This window comes from Cibotium barometz, chromosome 38, assembly GCF_041138505.1.
Source record: "Cibotium barometz isolate CiBa-2024 chromosome 38, ASM4113850v1, whole genome shotgun sequence".
In the NCBI taxonomy this organism is placed as follows: Eukaryota; Viridiplantae; Streptophyta; class Polypodiopsida; order Cyatheales; family Cibotiaceae; genus Cibotium; species Cibotium barometz.
Window position 1 is genome coordinate 5,982,532 of NC_141083.1, and position 18,620 is coordinate 6,001,151.

The 18,620-nt window shown below is 45.0% G+C and overlaps 1 protein-coding gene across 6 annotated transcripts in view; it reads left to right on the forward strand.

The window, feature by feature from the left end:
- The window catches only part of LOC147616281 (serine/threonine-protein phosphatase PP2A-1 catalytic subunit-like), an 83,128-nt gene that overhangs the window by 20,195 nt on the left and 44,313 nt on the right, over nt 1-18,620 (forward strand). For all 6 annotated transcript variants that reach the window (XR_015262470.1, XR_015262471.1, XM_086777349.1 and 3 more), the window contains exon 4: nt 17,575-17,652. Coding sequence is in view for 4 of the 6 variants with exons in the window: in XM_086777349.1 (XP_086633475.1) it covers nt 17,575-17,652 (78 nt within the window). In the remaining 2 variants the exon portion in view is untranslated. The remainder of the gene's footprint in view (nt 1-17,574; nt 17,653-18,620) is intronic.

Genomic DNA, 18,620 nt, shown 5'->3' on the forward strand with positions numbered 1-18,620 from the left:
CTGGTTGATACTAGACAGTTAGAGGGGCTTTAGTTTTGAGGTTCACGGCGGGCCCATGTACCCGTGTATACAATGAAGAGAGTGAAAGCTATCATCCTTCTCATGAATGGTGTATAGTGCATCAATGTCAAGCTCTTGCGGCGGTGCATTGTGAGGGCAAAAGGACAGACGGACCAGATATACGAGAGATCAGAGTAAAACTACACAGCATGAAATATGTGAGTGAATATATATAAAAGAGTGAGTGCAGATATGTACAAGAGCCCTCATATGAGAGGTGACTCTGAGCAGAAAGAAGACCAGTGCTGAAGCAGAGAAGACGTCGGAGTTGAAGCACGGTTGATGACGAAGGCTCGTGTCGATGTGAGGCAAAGCACTTCGAGGTGATAGTGGCAGGGGAAAGGTAATGTCGATGATGATGATGGTGGTGCAGTCTTCGATGACACGGGTACTGCGTACCTGAAGCAAAGAGGGCTGCCGTCCCAAGTGGTGCAAGCTCTGGTGACACGGGTGCTGCGTACCTGAAGCAGAGAGGGCTACTGTCCCGATGTAGCAGAGAGGGCTGCTGTCCTGATGTAGCAGAGAGGGCTGCTATCCCAAGGGCTGTGCCAAAACGCACAATATATGCTGAAGGTAGCACGGATGTGAGCCCTAATGTAAGGCTGAGATAAACGCTGATATAAGCCCTGACGTAAGCCTGATGTAAGCGTAGATGTGGGCTGATGTATGCTGCAGCAAAACGTAGATGATTGCTGAAGCAAAGCGTTGATGTAAGCTGATGTATAAATGCTGATGTATGCTCTGATGTAGGCGCTGACATGTGCTGAAGTAAAACACAGATTGGAGCAGAAGAAGGCCTGGTGTAAGCGCCAAGAACAGCCTGATGTAAGGCTGATGTAAGCCCTACAGAAGGCGGCCTGGACCAGCAGAGAAAAACGCAGATATGAGCCCTTGCTGTAGGCGGCCAGATGGTACTTGATATGGTGATGAAGACCATGGTACTTAAATGATGAGATATAGGCAATGCTATATATAGTGAAGGGGGGGTGCTAGTCGGTCACCATAAAGGTGTAGGCTAGCAGCCAAGACAAAAAACCCCCAAATATAAAATATAAAATATCCAGAAAGTCCCTTTTTAGGGTTGGAAAAAGTCATGTTTCTTCACATACATTGCTATGGCGTCTGAGAATGCAGTTGTTGGGCAGAAAGCTTGAAATGAGAATCATCGACATAGAAGACGGGCTTGTTCGAAATAGGGTTGCAAGAATGCGCGTGCACACACACACACAGTGGAGAAGCTCAAGGGAGCACACAATGAGATGATAGATAGATAATGTATGCGTGTTGTACAAAGATGATAAGTATATCCCAAGCTGGGTGTATACTAGCATGGGAAAAAACCTGCTAAAGAGGGGAAAAATGCCCCGGTTGGTCCTAGTGTGTTCACACACCACTACGAAATATGGCTACAAATTTTCCTTGTAGTGATGATGTGAACAAGGGGTGAGCTGGCACTAGAAGTAGGAAGATGTGCCAAGCTCTTTGGACTGTAATAGGGAGCCCAGACTAGTCTCCATATGGAGGTAAGTTTAAAGCTTTGCGAAAAGCTTCAAACTTCTCTCGTGGGAGAGCCTTTGTGAACAGCCAAGCTGATTTCTCGTGCAAAGCATCTCTCCGTGACATAATGATAGTGCATCTCAACGTGCTTTGTGCGAGCATATTCCTCGGAAGTGTTATAGCGCTCTAACTGTCCGTAAGGATGGTAGTGGCTAAGGACTCGCTAATATCCAAATCAGCAATAATGCTCTTGAGCCAAACACACTTAACTGTAGCTGTAAACGTTGCCTTGTACTCAACTTTATAACTAGAAGTGGCCACGGTGGGTTGCTTCTTACTGAGCCATGATATGCATGAACCACCAGGGCGAAAGTAAAAACCACTTGTGGACATGCGTGTGTTGTAACATCCAACCCAGTCTGAGTGTGTAAGTGCATGCAGTTGTGAATCTTTCCCCTTGGGATAAAACAACCCAAAGTGCTTGGTGCCCTTAAGGTAACGAAACACTCTACACAAAAAGACAAGGCATCCAACAGCTTGTTGATACAAGCCAACATCAAAAGGGTCACCTGTATCTGTCAGAATATGTAGCGGAGATGATGACCAAATCTGGGAATACAAGAGCAAAAACGCAGGCAGAAAAACAGCACAAGAGAGAGAGAGATGTAGGCGTGTAACTCTGCTCTATATACACAAGAAGATCCCGAATATGATACAAATAAGGTATGGGGGCTGGGGTCCTATATATACATCCCTGGGAGGGTAGTCGGCCAGCAGATAAAGTGCCCACGACTGCTGAATAGGTCCCACGACTGCATAAATGCAGTCGGCCAGCAGCCCAGTAGCCCACGACTGATGAACATGCAGTCGGCGAGCACTGGAGTGCTCTTGGCATCCTTTGGCAACCCTCCCAAGCCTCAGAAAAATGGAAAAAAATAGGGGAAAAATGCGGGGAGTGAGGAAAAATGATAAAACACCTGATAAGGGTGGGTGTGCAGGTGGTGGATAGCTTGCCAGTAGATGGCAGCAGTTGGCAGGAACTTTCCAGTACTGTTGTTGGTAGTTCTTGTGTTCGTGAGTCAGAGGAAGCTGAATAGGTCACTTATGCTCTGATGTCTCGTAGTGTTCGGGACATAGAACTTCCAGTAGTTGAGGATGTTCTCTCCACGGGGACCTTTCGGAAAGCCAGGCAGGTGGCACGTGCTTACTTGCAGAAGGAGGTGGTTTCTCCAGGCTTTGTGGTTCCGGATTCAGAGGTGGTGGTTGACAGGTTTCAGAAGGCCTTGTGTGGTCTTCAGAAGGTTTCCAGGACTTGTTTGTGCACCGTAACAGGTGTTGATCCTTGTGAGCAGTGTGATGTCTCCGTGACTCAGAAGCTGTATGGTTCATTGATCTGTCTGGTTGATGGACACCAGATTGGACGGGAGCTTCCTGATGAGGCGGTTGAGCTCATGGTTGCGGATGTCTCTTTGGGAGGCAGGATTGCGTTTCCTGTGGTTTTTGCGGCATGCGAAGGATCATGGACTCTTGTACACAGGAGGGGGATTGTTTGATGGAGTCCGACTCCACGGTTGGAGTGACTCGGTTTGGGGAGGAGATCCGGACACGAGGGGATCTACTTATGGCATGGGAGCAGTTTTACGGAGCAGGAGGAGGTTACATTGCCGGTTTGGGCTTCCACCGGAGGAACCCATGGTCATCCCGAGGCACTTTGTTCGTGAAGAGATCGTTGCTGATGACATCTTGCTAGAGTTCTGTTCGACGGAGGACAGTACGGTGGACCTCTTCATGAAGTCGCTCTCTCAGGACTTGCTCGGGCGGCACCCCAGCTCCCAGTGGTTGGTTACACAGCCAGGAGCTGAGAGGGGGTGTTAGAAGTCATCTCCTGTCTAGATTTATCCACACTTAAGTGGCCATTACCAGACTACCACTCATCACAATCCTGAGGACCTGGGAGAGAGAGTGCTGAAAGCCTGTAAACTCCATTCTCCACTCCGCCTTCCCAAACCACTGGGCCTGTTGCTTTGTCCCGGAGAGCAACAAAATGCTCATCAAACTCCACCCGTACGCCAGTCTTGCAAACCTGATGCACTGACAACAGATGAAAACCAAGTGCCGGAACATACAACACCTGGGAGGAATGCTTCCCCCCTCTGCCATCGGGAACTATCTCCATCCTGCCCTCACTGTGAACTGGGATAGTGGATGTATCACCAGTAAGAATATGACCAGAAAGCCTGCAGAGATCCTGTAAACCGGAACGGGAAGGAGTCATGTGCCTGGAAGCACCACTATCGAGAATCCACCCCGAGTATCCGTCGCGGAGAGTCCTCCAATCTCCTCCCTGCCTGAAGAAAATGAAGCATCGATGTCCATCACCTCCAGGTGCACAAAAGCCGGAGTCTTCATGATTGCTACTGAGGAATCTTCACCCTTCTCGGTCTTCCGCTTGGGACACTGCCTCCAGTAGTGGCCTTTCTCGCCACAATCATTACAGGTCCTCTCTGCCTTCAGCTTCTCGCGGTCAGCGTCGGACTTTTTCTCAGAAGACTTCTCCGATGAAGCCTTCCCTTTGCCCGAGTTACGGCCTTTCGACCGTTGGCCAGTAAAGGCCTCCGAACCTCCACCCTAAGGAGGGTTCATGAATCGTTCCTCCTGGTCCAGGACCATGGGCACAAGCTCTCCCACGTGATGGTGCTAAGCCTGCCACTGGTAATCAACGACGAGTAAAATGCTGAGTACGAAGAGGGCAAATGTGACAGCAACGTGATGGCCATGTCCTCTGACGATATCTCCTTCCCAGCCTAAAGAACTTCCTGCTGAAGAGCCTGCAGCATTGTTAATATGCTCCCGCATCATCGACGACTTTGCAGGGCTCATAACCCGCATCTGTACTTCCAAGGAAATCCTCTTCATGGGCGATACCCTGTTGTAAAGTGAGGCCAAATGTTGCCATATACCTCTGGCCAGCGTCATATGCTTTATATGATTGATTACCTGCGGTGTGCAGTTGAGGAAAATAAACAAACGGACCCTGGCGTTGACACGATCCCACATCTGTGTCTGGGCCTCCCGGTCCTTTCGGATCAACGGTAACTCCCCTTCCTCTACTTCCGGCCGTGGAACACCAACAACGACGAAATCGGCGAGGTCGTAAGACTCCAAAACGGATTCCATCATCACCTTCCATATGCCGTAGTTGCTCCCGTCCAACTGACGGTCCACCGGGAACGTGGGGAGTGTCGGGATCTTCACATGTCTCTCGGCCATCTCAAACAGATCTGCCATAGCGGGGATGTACTCTGAAAAGGGTGGGTGAGTGGGAACAAAGAAGGAATAAAACCTGCAAGTGGCTGTCCAGCAAATCAGCCCGCCTTCCTCTTGCTTCTCCTCTTCCCGATCAGCCCAAAACAGTCCACCAATCAGCCACAAAAACAGTCCCCCTCTTGCTCACACAAATCCCAAGACCTATCTAGAGCCTAAGGCTTTGATACCATGTCAGAATACGCAGCGGAGATGATGACCAAATCTGGGAACACGAGCAAAAACGCAGGCAGAAAAACAGCACAAGAGAGAGAGAGAGATGTAGGCGTGTAACTCTGATCTATATACACAAGAAGATCCTGAATATGATACAAATAAGGTATGGGGGCTGGGGTCCTATATATACATCCCTGGGAGGGCAGTCGGCCAGCAGATAAAGTGCCCACGACTGCTGAATAGGTCCCACGACTGCATAAATGCAGTCGGCCAGCAGATGAATGCCCACGACTGAGGAAATCCAGTCGGCCAGCAGCCCAGTAGCCCACGACTGATGAACATGCAGTCGGCCAGCACTGGAGTGCTCTTGGCATCCTCTGGCAACCCTCCCAAGCCTCAGAAAAATGGGAAAAAATAGGGGAAAAATACGGGGAGTGAGGAAAAATGATAAAACACCTGATAAGGGCGGGCACACCCACAACAAAGGCCTTGGTGTATAAATCTAGACAGGAGATGACTTCTAACAGTATCTTCAAGACTTAGTCGTAAACCCGGCTCCATAGATGTAGTCACAGGTTTATTGTCTTCATGATTGAACTTGTTCAACAACGCATCTATGTATTTCCTCTGCAGCATAACAGTGCCATCATTACGCTGCCAAAACTAATGTCCAAATAATAGTGCAACGGTCCAAGATGTGACATCTCAAAAGACTTTTCGTACCATGCTTTGGGAGCTTACTTAAGACAATATAAACCAAGTATGCATGTATCTTTTCGTACCATGCTTTGGGAGCTTACTTAAGACAGTATAAAGCTTTCTTCAATTTGCATACTTTGATTCCTTACCTTTCTGAATAAAACCACAAGGCTGGGATACATAGACCTCCTCATGCAAATCCCCATTCAAGAAAGTAGTTTTGATATCCAATTGACGTACATTCCAATCTTTATGTGCTGCTAATGTAATGATACTTTGCATAGTAGTCATACAACATGTTGGTGTAAAGGTTTCACCATTCTTGCACATAACCCTTTGCAAGAAGCCTAGCTTTGTATCGCTTAACAATCGTCTGCACTACATTTGAGCTTGTAAACCCAATGCCGTTTTTGCCAAGAGACAAGTCTACCAAATCCCATGTATCATTTTTAAGTATTGAGTCATACTCAGATTGCATAGCACTCCTCCAATTTTCAGATTCCTTTGCTTCTTCAACGGAGACAGGTTTCTCTTCATTACATAAACTGGCAATAAGAGCATGGCTTGTGTCAACATGAGATATGTGATGAGAACCTGCACGTGTTTTACCAAGCAAAGGAGTGGCCAATTTGTTGTCACATAGTGTTTGCACCAGCCATTTTGGCATAATTCTTGACTCCTCAATTTTCTTTCTTTCCTCATCAACTACATCATCCACATTTAATTCATAAATAGGTTGATCTATGGGTTAAAAAACACCTTGATTTTTAACTCGTGTGGGTTGATTTTCAGCATTCCTTTGAGTACCCAAATGATTTACATCAATGTGTTCTGCATTGAACAATGAAAGGAAAGTATCGAATATGTCTTGCGAAGAAAGGAAGAGTTGAATTGCATCTTTAATAAACACAGCATCTCTAGTCACAAGAATTTGCTTGGTACCAAGATGATAGAGACGGTAACTTTTGCTTTCTGAGTAGTATTCCATAAAAATACATTTAACAGTCTTATCATTAAGCTTGTTGTGAATTTGCTCAGGCACAAGTATATAAGCAAGACAACGCAAAATGTGTAAGTGAGCCGTAGAGGGCTTTCAGCCATTCCAAGCTTTAAAAGGTGTAATTGTATGCAAAGTCTTTGTAGAACACCTGTGCAAAACATATGTTGCACACACGATTACTTCTAGCGAGAAACCATGGGGTAACTCCAGACTTTTGACCGTACAACGTGATATCTCTATGAGAGACCTGTTTTTACGTTCAGCTATACCATTTTACTGAGGTGTATATGGCATAGTACATTGGTGTTTTATCATGATCAGCCATGTATGCTTGAATCTCCTTAGAAGCGGTGCATTTATCCTATCAACTACACTGTACTAATTCTTTCTATTTACTACTTCCCTTAGTGCTAGGCTTCATTATGACTGAGTCTGCCCTGCATCTCCGGAGGTTTGACAGAAACTCAATACGAAGAGCTTTGTGTGAATATATGCTCTTATGTGTGTGTGTGTGTGTGTTTGTGTGTGTGAGAGAGAGAGAGAGAGCATATCTTGATACAAAGTTCTACACTCACTATTGGGCACTGATGACGTTAGTGGGGATGTCGTAGTATCTAGTCCATATTATGCATAATGGAGTTGATAGTTATATAGTCTTGTGGGTTGACTACCATGAGTATATAACATGCACGTTTCTAAAAGGTGAATTTGGACATGTTTTTGGATTCATCTAGGTATATATATATATATATACTCCCTCTCTTGATCAGTACATAGGATACTAATCTTACATGCAGAAACATTTTCAACCATTGCAACAAAGTGCTTAAAGCACATAAAAACCTCTAATTTCTATTTCATTGAATATACCTAGGCATGTCTAGAATAATTATCAATGAATGTGACAAAATAGAGGTAGCTCTCCCAATCGGTAGTGTTCTCATAGGACCACATACATCATTGTGTATAAGTTGTAGTTTTTAGACAGATTAGTTGAACCATCTTTAGGAAATGATGACCGTTGCATTTTTTCTAAGAATACAGTCCTCACAAACATGTTTGATAGGGGCTGATGTAAATGCAGCAAATTGCTAAAGTTTAAGTGACCAAAACTTGCATGTCACAGCTTAGTATCACCCATTGCCTTTGTGGCAAAGACTGTATGCTAGGAAACGACTAATTGTAGGGGTGGAAATGATGGAATATGAAGGGGCCAGTCCGAAACGCGTTTCTCACTGAAACGTTTCCTCTTTTGTAAACGGCGTCACATAACATTTCCAGTCCGTTTCCCTTTTAGGAAACGTGCATTCCTTGGCTGCCACGTTTTTTAAAAACTTTTCGAAACATGAAAAAACAGGCATGCGTTTCTCTTTTATGACACGTGCGTTCTCTAAAACATTAAAAAAAGAGACAGCTTTATGGTTTTTTCAAAGCTTCATGCATTTACTTTTCGAAACGTTTTGGAAAAAAAACCAGTTTGCGACATTTTGGGTAGTTATTGGGTACCGAAATAGTTTGTTGTGGGCTCTAAAAAGGGTCGCCTAGCCTAATCGTTACCTCAGAGCCACAATTTCTCATGAGTAGCGTTTTTTATTCTAGGAGAAAATTTTGACTTTTATTCCAGGCAAGAATTCAGAATTGCGACTTTTATTCCAAGGGTTTTGACCTTTTTTTTCCTTGTAAAAAGAACGACCCAAGAGCTCGCAAAGAAACACTACTCAAGAAACCACACGGCTCCCGAGTGGCTATTGGTCAGCTCAGAGTTTCATCACACCGATTGGAGATTGAGACTGGCAGAGCAGCACGGATCCCTCGAGAGGAGAGGGTATGCAGATTGTGCAGAGAGGAGGTGGAGAGTGAGGAGCATTATGTATGCAGATGCAGAGCATATACAGCCATCAGAGAGAGATATCCCATTTTATTCAGAGAGCCACATTCCCTACGCTAGATCTTTGAGGCAGCAGACCAGCGCATACTGGGGAGATACATTCTAGACATACAGCGCCACAGAGAGACATTATTACAGGCTCAGACAGCTCCAGAGGGGGGGCGACAGACACAGATTACTACATTTTTTCGGAGATCCATACCCCTCCCAGCCCCTACACGGCAGGGAATTACTCTCCAGAGAGCAGAGACACTTAGAGCCCGCAGGAGACAGAGGACACCTGGCTTTCGGACACCACGCCTATACCAGAGAGAGATGACAGAGATCAGAGCTCAGTTTCACAGAGAGGGTGCGGAGCGACTGGCTCGCTTCAGAGCACACCCAGGGATGTTCTTCAGGGAGCTGTGGACACCCCCTTCACTGATGTATACCATTTTATACCCCCAGTATGGTACAGGATGGAGCTAGCTAGGTTGCATATCATGATTGTATACTCCATGCATATAGCTTTGCATTCTCCTAGTAGTAGAGCTCCATTCCCTGCACACCCAGATTCAGCTTTTTTTATTCAGTACTTTTTCATTTTGTTGGGATGACAGAGGATACCCCATACAGGTACTCCGATTTGTCTCATAGGCCGAGTTCGGTCTTTTGGAAGACGTTAATAAAATCTTTCTTTCTTTCTTTCTTTCTCTCTCTAGCTCTTCACGTTGTGTTTAAACTTCAACCTTTAAATAGCTCTCTCTCCCTCTCTCTCTCACACACACACACACTCTCTCTCTCTCTCTTTTCAATAAGTAGTGTCATTGTCAAGAAAAAAGAAAACTTACATAACCACCAGTGACCACTACTTGTACCACTACCTTCTCTCATGATTCATGAATCATAACCACCTACTCATGCATTAATTTCACCATCTCTCCACGACCCCACCCATCAAGAACTTCTTCTTCCATGACTCCCCTTGAGTCTTCTATCCACCTATATAAGGAACACTTGCCTTCCTCACATCTCAAGCTCATACATCCTCTTAAGCATCCTTTGCACTTACCTTTTTGAGCCCTCTTAATCTTAAGCCGCTCTCTCAATCACCATCTTAGTCTTCTCTACCACTCTAATCTTCCAACTCTTCGACAATGAATCCTCAAACAATCGAAGCTTAAATCTCTGAGGCCTGAGCCGAGAAGGAGATGACCCAAGCTGACTATTGGTGGCAACAAGTCGAAATAGTTCGCAAGTACGACAACGAGAGGTGACAACGAGAGGTGGTACAAGAAAATTCCTATGCCGATTTTGTGGGCTTCAGAGAGGAGGTTGTGCACAACGTGTGAAAGCTCATTTATTTGGCATTAATGGACACGGCATTGGTCCATGCATGAAAATCGCAACAACGGATAAGGAAAGGATGAGGGAGGAATATCAAACATTTCTAGAAACAAGACCTGGCAAAGATCAACATGTACTACTAGCTTCAAGGCTCGTGAATGCTGCACGTGGAGCTCCTCCTCACCTTGACTCATCAAGCCAATGTTGCAAGGGATCATGCGGCATCTTCTCAAGCCAAAGGTAAACCAAGCACTTTATTTACTTCTTGGCATATGCAAAGGAAGGCACAAGGTCGATGGAGCCGTGGCTCGCTTCTTCTATTCTTGTGGATTTTCATTCAATGTGGCATGGTCTCCTTTCTTTAAAGAGATGGTGGCAGAGATTGGAGCCTTTGGTCCCAGTTATGAACCACCAAATTATGATGCACTATGCGAAAAGCTCTTAGAAGAGGAGGTCTCGGGTATCAAAGGGACCATCGCACCAATGAAACAAAAGTGGAGCATCTATAGTGTAACTATTTGGCCCTCCTAGCTCTTTTCACATGATAGAACTCATACCCGGACACATGAACAAGTTGATGGACACATGGGAACAGGGTTCCTAAAGTCGGCATCGGAAAAAGCACCAATCTTGGTCAAAAAGCAAGAAAAAGCAAAAAAGTCAAACTATGTTGATCAAAAGTTGAAGGCACCATTGGAAAGAGGATATCAAACTGGACCAAAAAGCTAAAGGCCGCTTTTTCAAAAAGCAGGTCCAAGGCCAAAAAGCAAGGTCCTGAAGTTGTAAAAGCACAAATCAAGAACTTTGGCTATTATTAATAATATTTAATAAAAAGCAAAAACAAGAAGACAAAACAAAAGCAAAGCTTGGCAAAAGCAGACACCCCTATCAAGTATATAAGAAGCTTGTACTCTCTTGGAGAGATATAGAAGAAGAACTCGTGGAGAACCACCTTGGAGAGAGCAAGAACCTTGTCATCATCTTCTCCTCCCCTCTACATCATCACTTGTGGAGAGCCATCTTGGAGGATTTTCCTTGTGGTGAGTGAGGAGCTTCGTTGCCATTATCATCATCTTCCTCTCCACCTTTTTACGCCACCCTGCTTTGTCCCAGAGTTGCCTCCCCCCAATTCTGCTGGCCGTTGTTGTTTAGAGACGGCTGTCGCCTAGATCCGCCACCGCTAGGATCCTCTGCCACCGCCGTCGCCTGGTGCCGGTGCTGCCACCACCCCTGTGCAGCGCCGCGGCCGCTAGAGCCAGCTCCGCCGTTGCCACTGGTGCCACCTTGTTTGTTGGGTTTCGCTACCTTGTTTATGCCTGCGCTGCTTGTCAGCACCACCTCTCCCAGCTTGACACTAGTGTGAGCAGTACTTACACCTCAGCCGCCTCAGCTGCCCACGCCAACAACAGCAATTGAGTTTTTTTTTTCTCACCTGTATCTACATCGGCCGAATTGTTTTTGGACAAAGCCGCATCAAAGGAGCCACTTGGTATATTGAGCCTGGGCATGGAACTTGGGCATGAAGCTTGGACATAAACATGGAACTTGGACATATAGCTTGGGCATGAAGCTTGGACATGAACATGGAACTTGGACATATAGCTTGGACATGAAACCTGAACTTGGACTTGAAGCTTGGGCATGGAATTTGAGCATGAACATGGAACTTGGACATATGGCTTGGACATGGATCTAGACTTGGATTAATTGGATTTGGTACTAGCCTAGTGAGAGATACTTGTGGGTCATCCCCGTGGTGTGCTCGGCATCAGAGATCTTGTGCCTCAATGTCGACATCGACTTGCATATCCTATGTCGGCATATCTATCTGTTTTGTATTCATTGATTGTATTGATCCTGGCCAGTGTGCCCGTGGATTGTTCTTGAATAAATTCCTGAAAGGGGGTGGGGCTTCTTCCCCGCACAGTGTGGTGTATTGTGCAAGATCCCTATTCCCTTCTCTCTCTCTCTCCCCTCTCTCTCTATATCGTTGAGTTTGTCACTTGTCATTGCACGCCCCACTGGGCTTTACATATGGTGTGTCTTTGTTGGTGGCTGACGGCTTAAGCTTTGTATATCAAATCTACACAATGTGGTGTGGTTTGTGAAATGTGGAGTGAAGGAATAAAGTATTATGGTGCACAAAATGTTGTGCAATGTGTGTCAGACATTGAGGCCGCAAACAAAGCGGCTGGAGGTTTGTTAGAGCAAAGGTACCCACATATCACTTGGAGTCCTTGCATGGCTCATTGTTTAAATAATCTACTAAAAGACATTGCCAAGTTGCAATGGGTCAAGAGCACAATAGATATTGGGAAGGAAATCATCACATTTGTCACTCGGCATCATTTCTCACTTGCTTTGTATAGGAAGTTTGCAAAGAAGGAACTTTTGAAATACTCTGAAACTCACTTTGCATATAACTTCCTTATGCTTCGCCGTTGTACAACATGAGGCCAACCTTGAAGCAAATGGTAGCAAGCCCGGATTGGGTATCTTAGCCTACCTCTAATTCAGCCATGGCACAATTGTGCTATAGTACTATCACTCAGGAGGAGTATTGGCCTGAAGTGAAGCAACTTCTTCTCATTTGCTTGCCTATTGTAAACCTCTTACGCCTGGTTGATGGCGCTATACCCATCATAGGAAAAGTCTATGAGGCAATGGATTGGATGATTGAGAACATTTGAACCATAGTATTCTGCAATTCAGAGTGCAGGATATGTGTTGGACCCGGAGTTTCAACACAAGGGCAGGCAACTACAAGCTGATGGCGAGGTCGCTCAGGGGTGGAACTCCACGCTCCAAAAGTTGATGGGCTCTGTTGAACAACGACGACTCGTGAAGGACTAGCTTGCAAGCTATCGTGGCCAAATGGGCATGTTTGGATGGGAGGATGCTTAGCATGACAGGTAAAAAAAGGTTATATGTCAATCAATTTTTATCTCAAACTCCATAGGCATTTAAGAAAGATCTTTAATTTTATGAATTAGATCTTTAATTTTATGAATTTCAGATTTTGTGTTGGTGGTGTTACATGGTGGGAGGATTATGGTGCTTGTAACTATTTGGCCCTCCGAGCTCTATTTCACATTGTGGAACCCTTGTCTAGACACCAAACAAGTGGAAGAAGGCATGGGATTAGGGACTGTAAGGTTTGCTCAAGAAAAAGCACCAGTCTTGGTCAAAAAGCAAGAAAAAGGAAAAAGTCAAACTAGGTTGATTGCGAGCTAGGAGCACCATTGGCAAGAGGAGACTTAGACGGATCAAAAAGCTAAAAGGTGCTTTTTCAAAAAGCAGCTCTAGGGCCAAAAAGCAAGGCCCTGAAGCCAGAAAAGCAAAGCATTAAAAAACTTTGGAAAAGGTAGTCAAACTTGAGCAATATTCATTGTATAAAGTATTTTATTAATAAAAGTAAAAAGAGCAAAAAGCAAAGGCAAAAAGGGAAAAGCAAAAGCTTTCTAGCAAAAAGCAAGGCTTCCCCAAGATATGAAAAGGCTTGAATCTCTCCCTTCTCCTCATACATTGAAGCTTAAAGATAACCCTCACCTTCATCAACATCATCACCAAGTGGAAGAGGATTATCATCATCATCGCCACCTTCTCTCCACTGCTTTACGGACCTGTTGGCTGCACCACTGTACAGAGCTGCCACCTGTGCCAAAGCCGCCTTCTGTTTTTTGCACTAGCAGCCTCCACCATCTGTTGCTGTGCATTGTCTGCATTTTTGTGCCGCTAGCCCTCAATACCCTTACCCCTACCTGCACCTTGCAGTTTTGTCGGCTCCCACCAGGGCTTCCAGCCAGCCAGCAGCTAGCGTTGCCAGCGAGCCAAGGGCTGCCAGCCATAGCAGTGCAGCCAACCAGCAACACAGCCGGCTAGAGCTAGTTGGCATTGCCCTGATTCAGCCACCTGCGCGAGCTTCAGCCAAGCGCCGCCAGCATTAGCCGCCCCATCTTGATAGAGCCGCCAAAGCCAGCGGCCTGCCCACCAACAAGAGCTATTTCCCTTCAACTGCTGTACTGCTTGTGGGGGATTGATCCGGTTTAAACACCTCTGTGTGCCTCTTTGGGGATTGCTTCTACTACCGGAGTGGGCACTGAACACCATACACTTCGTCATCTTCATACATCTCTTGTGTATCTTGTTTATGAGCTTGGACTTGGAGTTTGGACTTGGATCTTGGACTTGTATCTGAACTTGGATTTGGACCTGGACCTGGACCTAGACCTGGACCTGGACCTGGACCTGGACTTGGACTTGGACTTGGATTGGGATGTGGATTTGGACTTGGACTTGGACTTGGACTTGGACTTGGATCTGGATTTGGCCTTGGCTGTGGACTCGGACTCGGACTCGGATTTGGATCTAGTACTAGCTCGGTGAGAGATTCTTGCCCGTGGTGTGCTCGGCATCAGAAATCTCGTGTCTCGACATTGACTCCCTAGGTTTCTACACTGATATTTTTGTTTGATTTTGTATTCATTGGTTTTGTATTGATCCTAGCAAGCGTGCCTGTGGATTGTTCTTGAATAAATTCCTGAGAGGAGGCGGGGTGTGTTCCCTGCTCAGAGTGGTGTACTGTGCAAAGTTTCCTATCCCTTCTCTCTCTGCCTCACTCTATCTTCTCTCTCTATATTTGTATCTCTGGGATACGTGGTAGAATCTGTGACAGCACGTCTCGCTGGGCTTACAATGCTATTTGGCCATAAGGATATTAAGCCAAGCGTGCTCTTCTTCAGCATTGGAGCGACTATGGAGTACATTTAGTCACATCCACTCCAAGAAGAGGAACCGGTTGGGAGCTCAGAAAGCTAATGACCTTGTCTTTGTTAATGTGAACTTAGGTTTGCTGACCAAGATGAAGTCAAAGTATACACGTGATATGTTTATTGGCTTTTATAAGTTTGAGAAAGAATCCGGTTTTGTTCATCAAGCGATGGATGAGGAGGAGGATGAAGAGGTTGAGCCTATCGAGGCTCAAGATGATGATGCAAATGATGAGGAGGAAACAGATATCCTTCCGCAAGAGATTGTCTAGACTCTAGAGTCTATTTTTCTTGACCAAGTTTTTGGTATTGTACTTCATTTTAACTTTTTGTAGAAGTTAAACTCTTGAGTATTAATGCATTAGTCTTGACTTTTCAACTTGGAAATTGGAATTTCTCTAGTCTTCTCTCTCTCTCTCTCTCTCTCTCTCTCTCTCTCTCTTTCTCTCTCTCTCCGCGCTTCCCGCTCGTTCTAATATGCTTACGTGGCATTCCAGTTTTTGTCCCCTCCCTTGAAAAAAAAGCCGTTTCCGTTCCCGTTCCCGTTCCCATTTCTTCGTTTCCCATTTCTCTGTTGTACATACAACATGCTTTTGTCCTTCATATGCATCTAGCATGTAAAGGCCATGAGACAATGTACCAAAAGCAACAATTGTATTGCCATCACTGCGATCATGAACAATATATCTGTCATCTACAAACTGAACCACTAAGCAAGATTTAGTAATGACATAGAGAGATAACAAGTTCTTCTTGATCCCTGGTACATATAATACATGTGAGAGCGTGATTGTTCCTCCATTTGCGGCAAGTGGAATAATTTTACCAACTCCTTTTATATGATATGAGGAGTTATTTGCACATGTAATAATGTTCCCTACAGAGCATATTCAAGTGATGAGAATAAACTATGATGAGAAGTAATGTGCTTACTAGCACCACTGTCAAAATACTAGACATGTACATTTGTAACAACCATGCAGACATCCTTATGCAAAGACTCAAAACTGCATTGCACAATGAAAGTCCAATCATCATGTGCATAATTTGCAGATTCTTTGTTTTTTGCATTGGATGCTGACGCATCAACTACAGCCATACTCGAGTCTTTCTTGTTCTTCTACTCCAGCCACTTTTTGCATTTATTAATATAGTGACTAGGTTTCCTGCAATAGTTGCATTTGCCCTTTTTCTTTGGCTTGTCGCCTTTCTTGTTTGTAGGCTTTCCTGATGACTCTGGTTTCGGCTTGTAACTACCTTGAGGAAAGGATTTACCTTTACCTCTTTGTTGACTGGCAGCAAAAGTTGGATCTCCTGTATGCATGATAGATTTGTTTCACATGGATTGCTCTTCTTGCAAGAGATCAAAAACCAACTTCTCAAACACACATCACTACCAAATATGGCTACAAGGCTCATGTACTACTTGGATGCATGATGAAAAAAGAAATATCTACATAGAAGACATGCCCATGTATCACTTGGATCTGTGTAAACAATGAAGAGAGTGAAAGCTCATTAGCTGTCATCCTCCTTCCGAATGGTGTAGTATATCAATGTCCACCTCCTATGGTGGTATGTCTCTATGGTGTCTGAGAATGTCCTGTACGTGCAGAATCCAGATGGTGGGTGGAGACTTTGGGGGATGGGGATGTGTGGCTCTGTAGAGAGACTGCACCCTCTCTCTATAGTGACTCCTCGGGTGCAACTTGGAAGGTGCCAGAGGGTCATGGGCTTGGCTGTGACGTCTCTGCTTTCTTGGTTTGGGCAAGTGGTTGCCACCCTGGAGCCCGCCAGGGAAGGGGGGGGGGTAGGGGATGATTTAAAAATGTGTCATGGGGTTTAAGAGGTATCTTACTGTTCCCCTCTCTGTGAGTGCTACCACATCAGAGTTTCCCAATGATGGTGAAGCACCATCGAGTATAGACTCGGATATCTTCGATCTCTATATGCATCACCTATGAGAGGGGGCCAATACCATCCTAAATAAGGCAATTAAATCTTGTGTGAATAGTAAAGTAGACTGGGTATCTGCATACGTAATGCTACTCCATCTCAATCTAGTCGTGCATAACCTGCATACCTGTGCCTCTTGTGGAATGCCCTGAGCTCTCTTTGACTCAATCCGAAGGCGGTGGGAGGATACCCTCAACTGGCTGATGGCGATACTTATCACATGTTACATGTGGCTGTGGATATACTCTGGTGCCTCATTGCCATCCTTTGAAATTTGGTGCTCTCTGTAGAGCTGGACCTTTTGGGGAAGCTCTAGTGAGGACACTCATGGCTGACTCGTGAAGCTGGGTCAAGTCCAGGTGAATGATGTGGTTGATTTCTTACCAGGAAAGGTCCAAAAATGGGGAGTCCAGATTGTATTGGAATGGGGGAAGGAGGTCCATTTGAAGACCATACATGCCAAACCGACAACCTGAGAGAGAGAGAGAGAGAGAGAGAGAGAGAGAGAGAGAGAGAGAGAGATGCTGCTCCTGAACACTTAGTTTAACTCTACTTTAACTTAGTTTAACACTACTTTAACTTAGTATTAAGTTTACTTATTATTCCACTTTAACTTATTATTTTGAGAAATTGTGAATGCATGTGAGAGGACCGAAACAAGGCAAGTGTAGTGCATGACCTTTATACTTCAGAGAACGAGTAGTAACTCTAGTTAACTGAAGTAGCAAACTAACGTGCAACTGCAAAGCGTATAGCCCTGCCATTTTGTTGACAACGGGGCAGTGCCAGCAAAATTATAAAGCTGTCTGGTTTTTGAAATGGTTGTCAGTTGATCAAATCTGAATACTATACATGTATCTTTTTTAGCCTGCTTAATAATAAAACATGGTTTTTGTCAGATTTTCTGTTTACATGGTGGTCTCTCTCCCTCATTGGACACGCTAGACCACATTCGAGCTTTGGAACGCATTCAAGAGGTACAAAAAATTGTGATGTTTCATATGATTGGTTGTTGGAAAACTAGCAAGGGTTTCTTGTTTTGAATTACCAAGCTTCATTTTTCTAATGAAAAAATGCAAATAGGTCCACATGTCGGTGCCGATAAGAACTTAATACGTTGCCTACAAAAGGCTTGTTTTTTACTCTCTCTCTCTCTCTCTCTCTCTCTCTCTCTCCCCCAAGGCATCCAAGAGTTAGGAATCGACAAGGTGTGGCATGTGGGAAAAGACAACACGAATTACAAATTACTCATAGTCAAATTTAGATGTGCCTTAGCCCACATGGCTATTCTTAGGAAGAGGGCCACTTGAAAGGACACCACTCTCTTTAGGTATGAAGACTTGACACCTGTAAAATCCTCCACAAGATCTGCCCTAATCACAACCAGAAACACAATTAGTACCAAACCAAATCATAAGATAGTAGCTAGCTCACCTCCCAACCATGACTGGCATCCATTGATCTCCCTCGATCCAAGGTTAGGGCTCTTGCACAATCCATAGGCCCATGTCTCACTCTGGCGTCCCACACCATTGATGCTTGCGTGAAGGCCTTCAACACACCAACCTATGTACTCGCCATGTGCACGGCATGAGCATGTTTGCTCTCCTGGTCCAAGCCAGAACTTTAGTGGTGCATCCGCACAACGGTGTCTCATAATAATTGAGGCCCTCACTTATATAGTGATGACTACATCATAAATAGCTAACCTACTATAAATAGCTATTAAGCCTGTTTTATCAATCAAGGAACTCTAACCAAGTATCTGCATGCTTGTGTCGACCGCCCCCTCAAACCATTATGAAGATCCAAAACCTTGGCAGTAAAGACGAAGATCACCTTTGAGAGATCTCGACTGAAGGGTAGGCTTCTCGCTAATTGGTGGTTGCATGACTTTGCTTTGGCATCATACTTGCTTGGGCTTGCCAGGCTACTCTTGGGTATC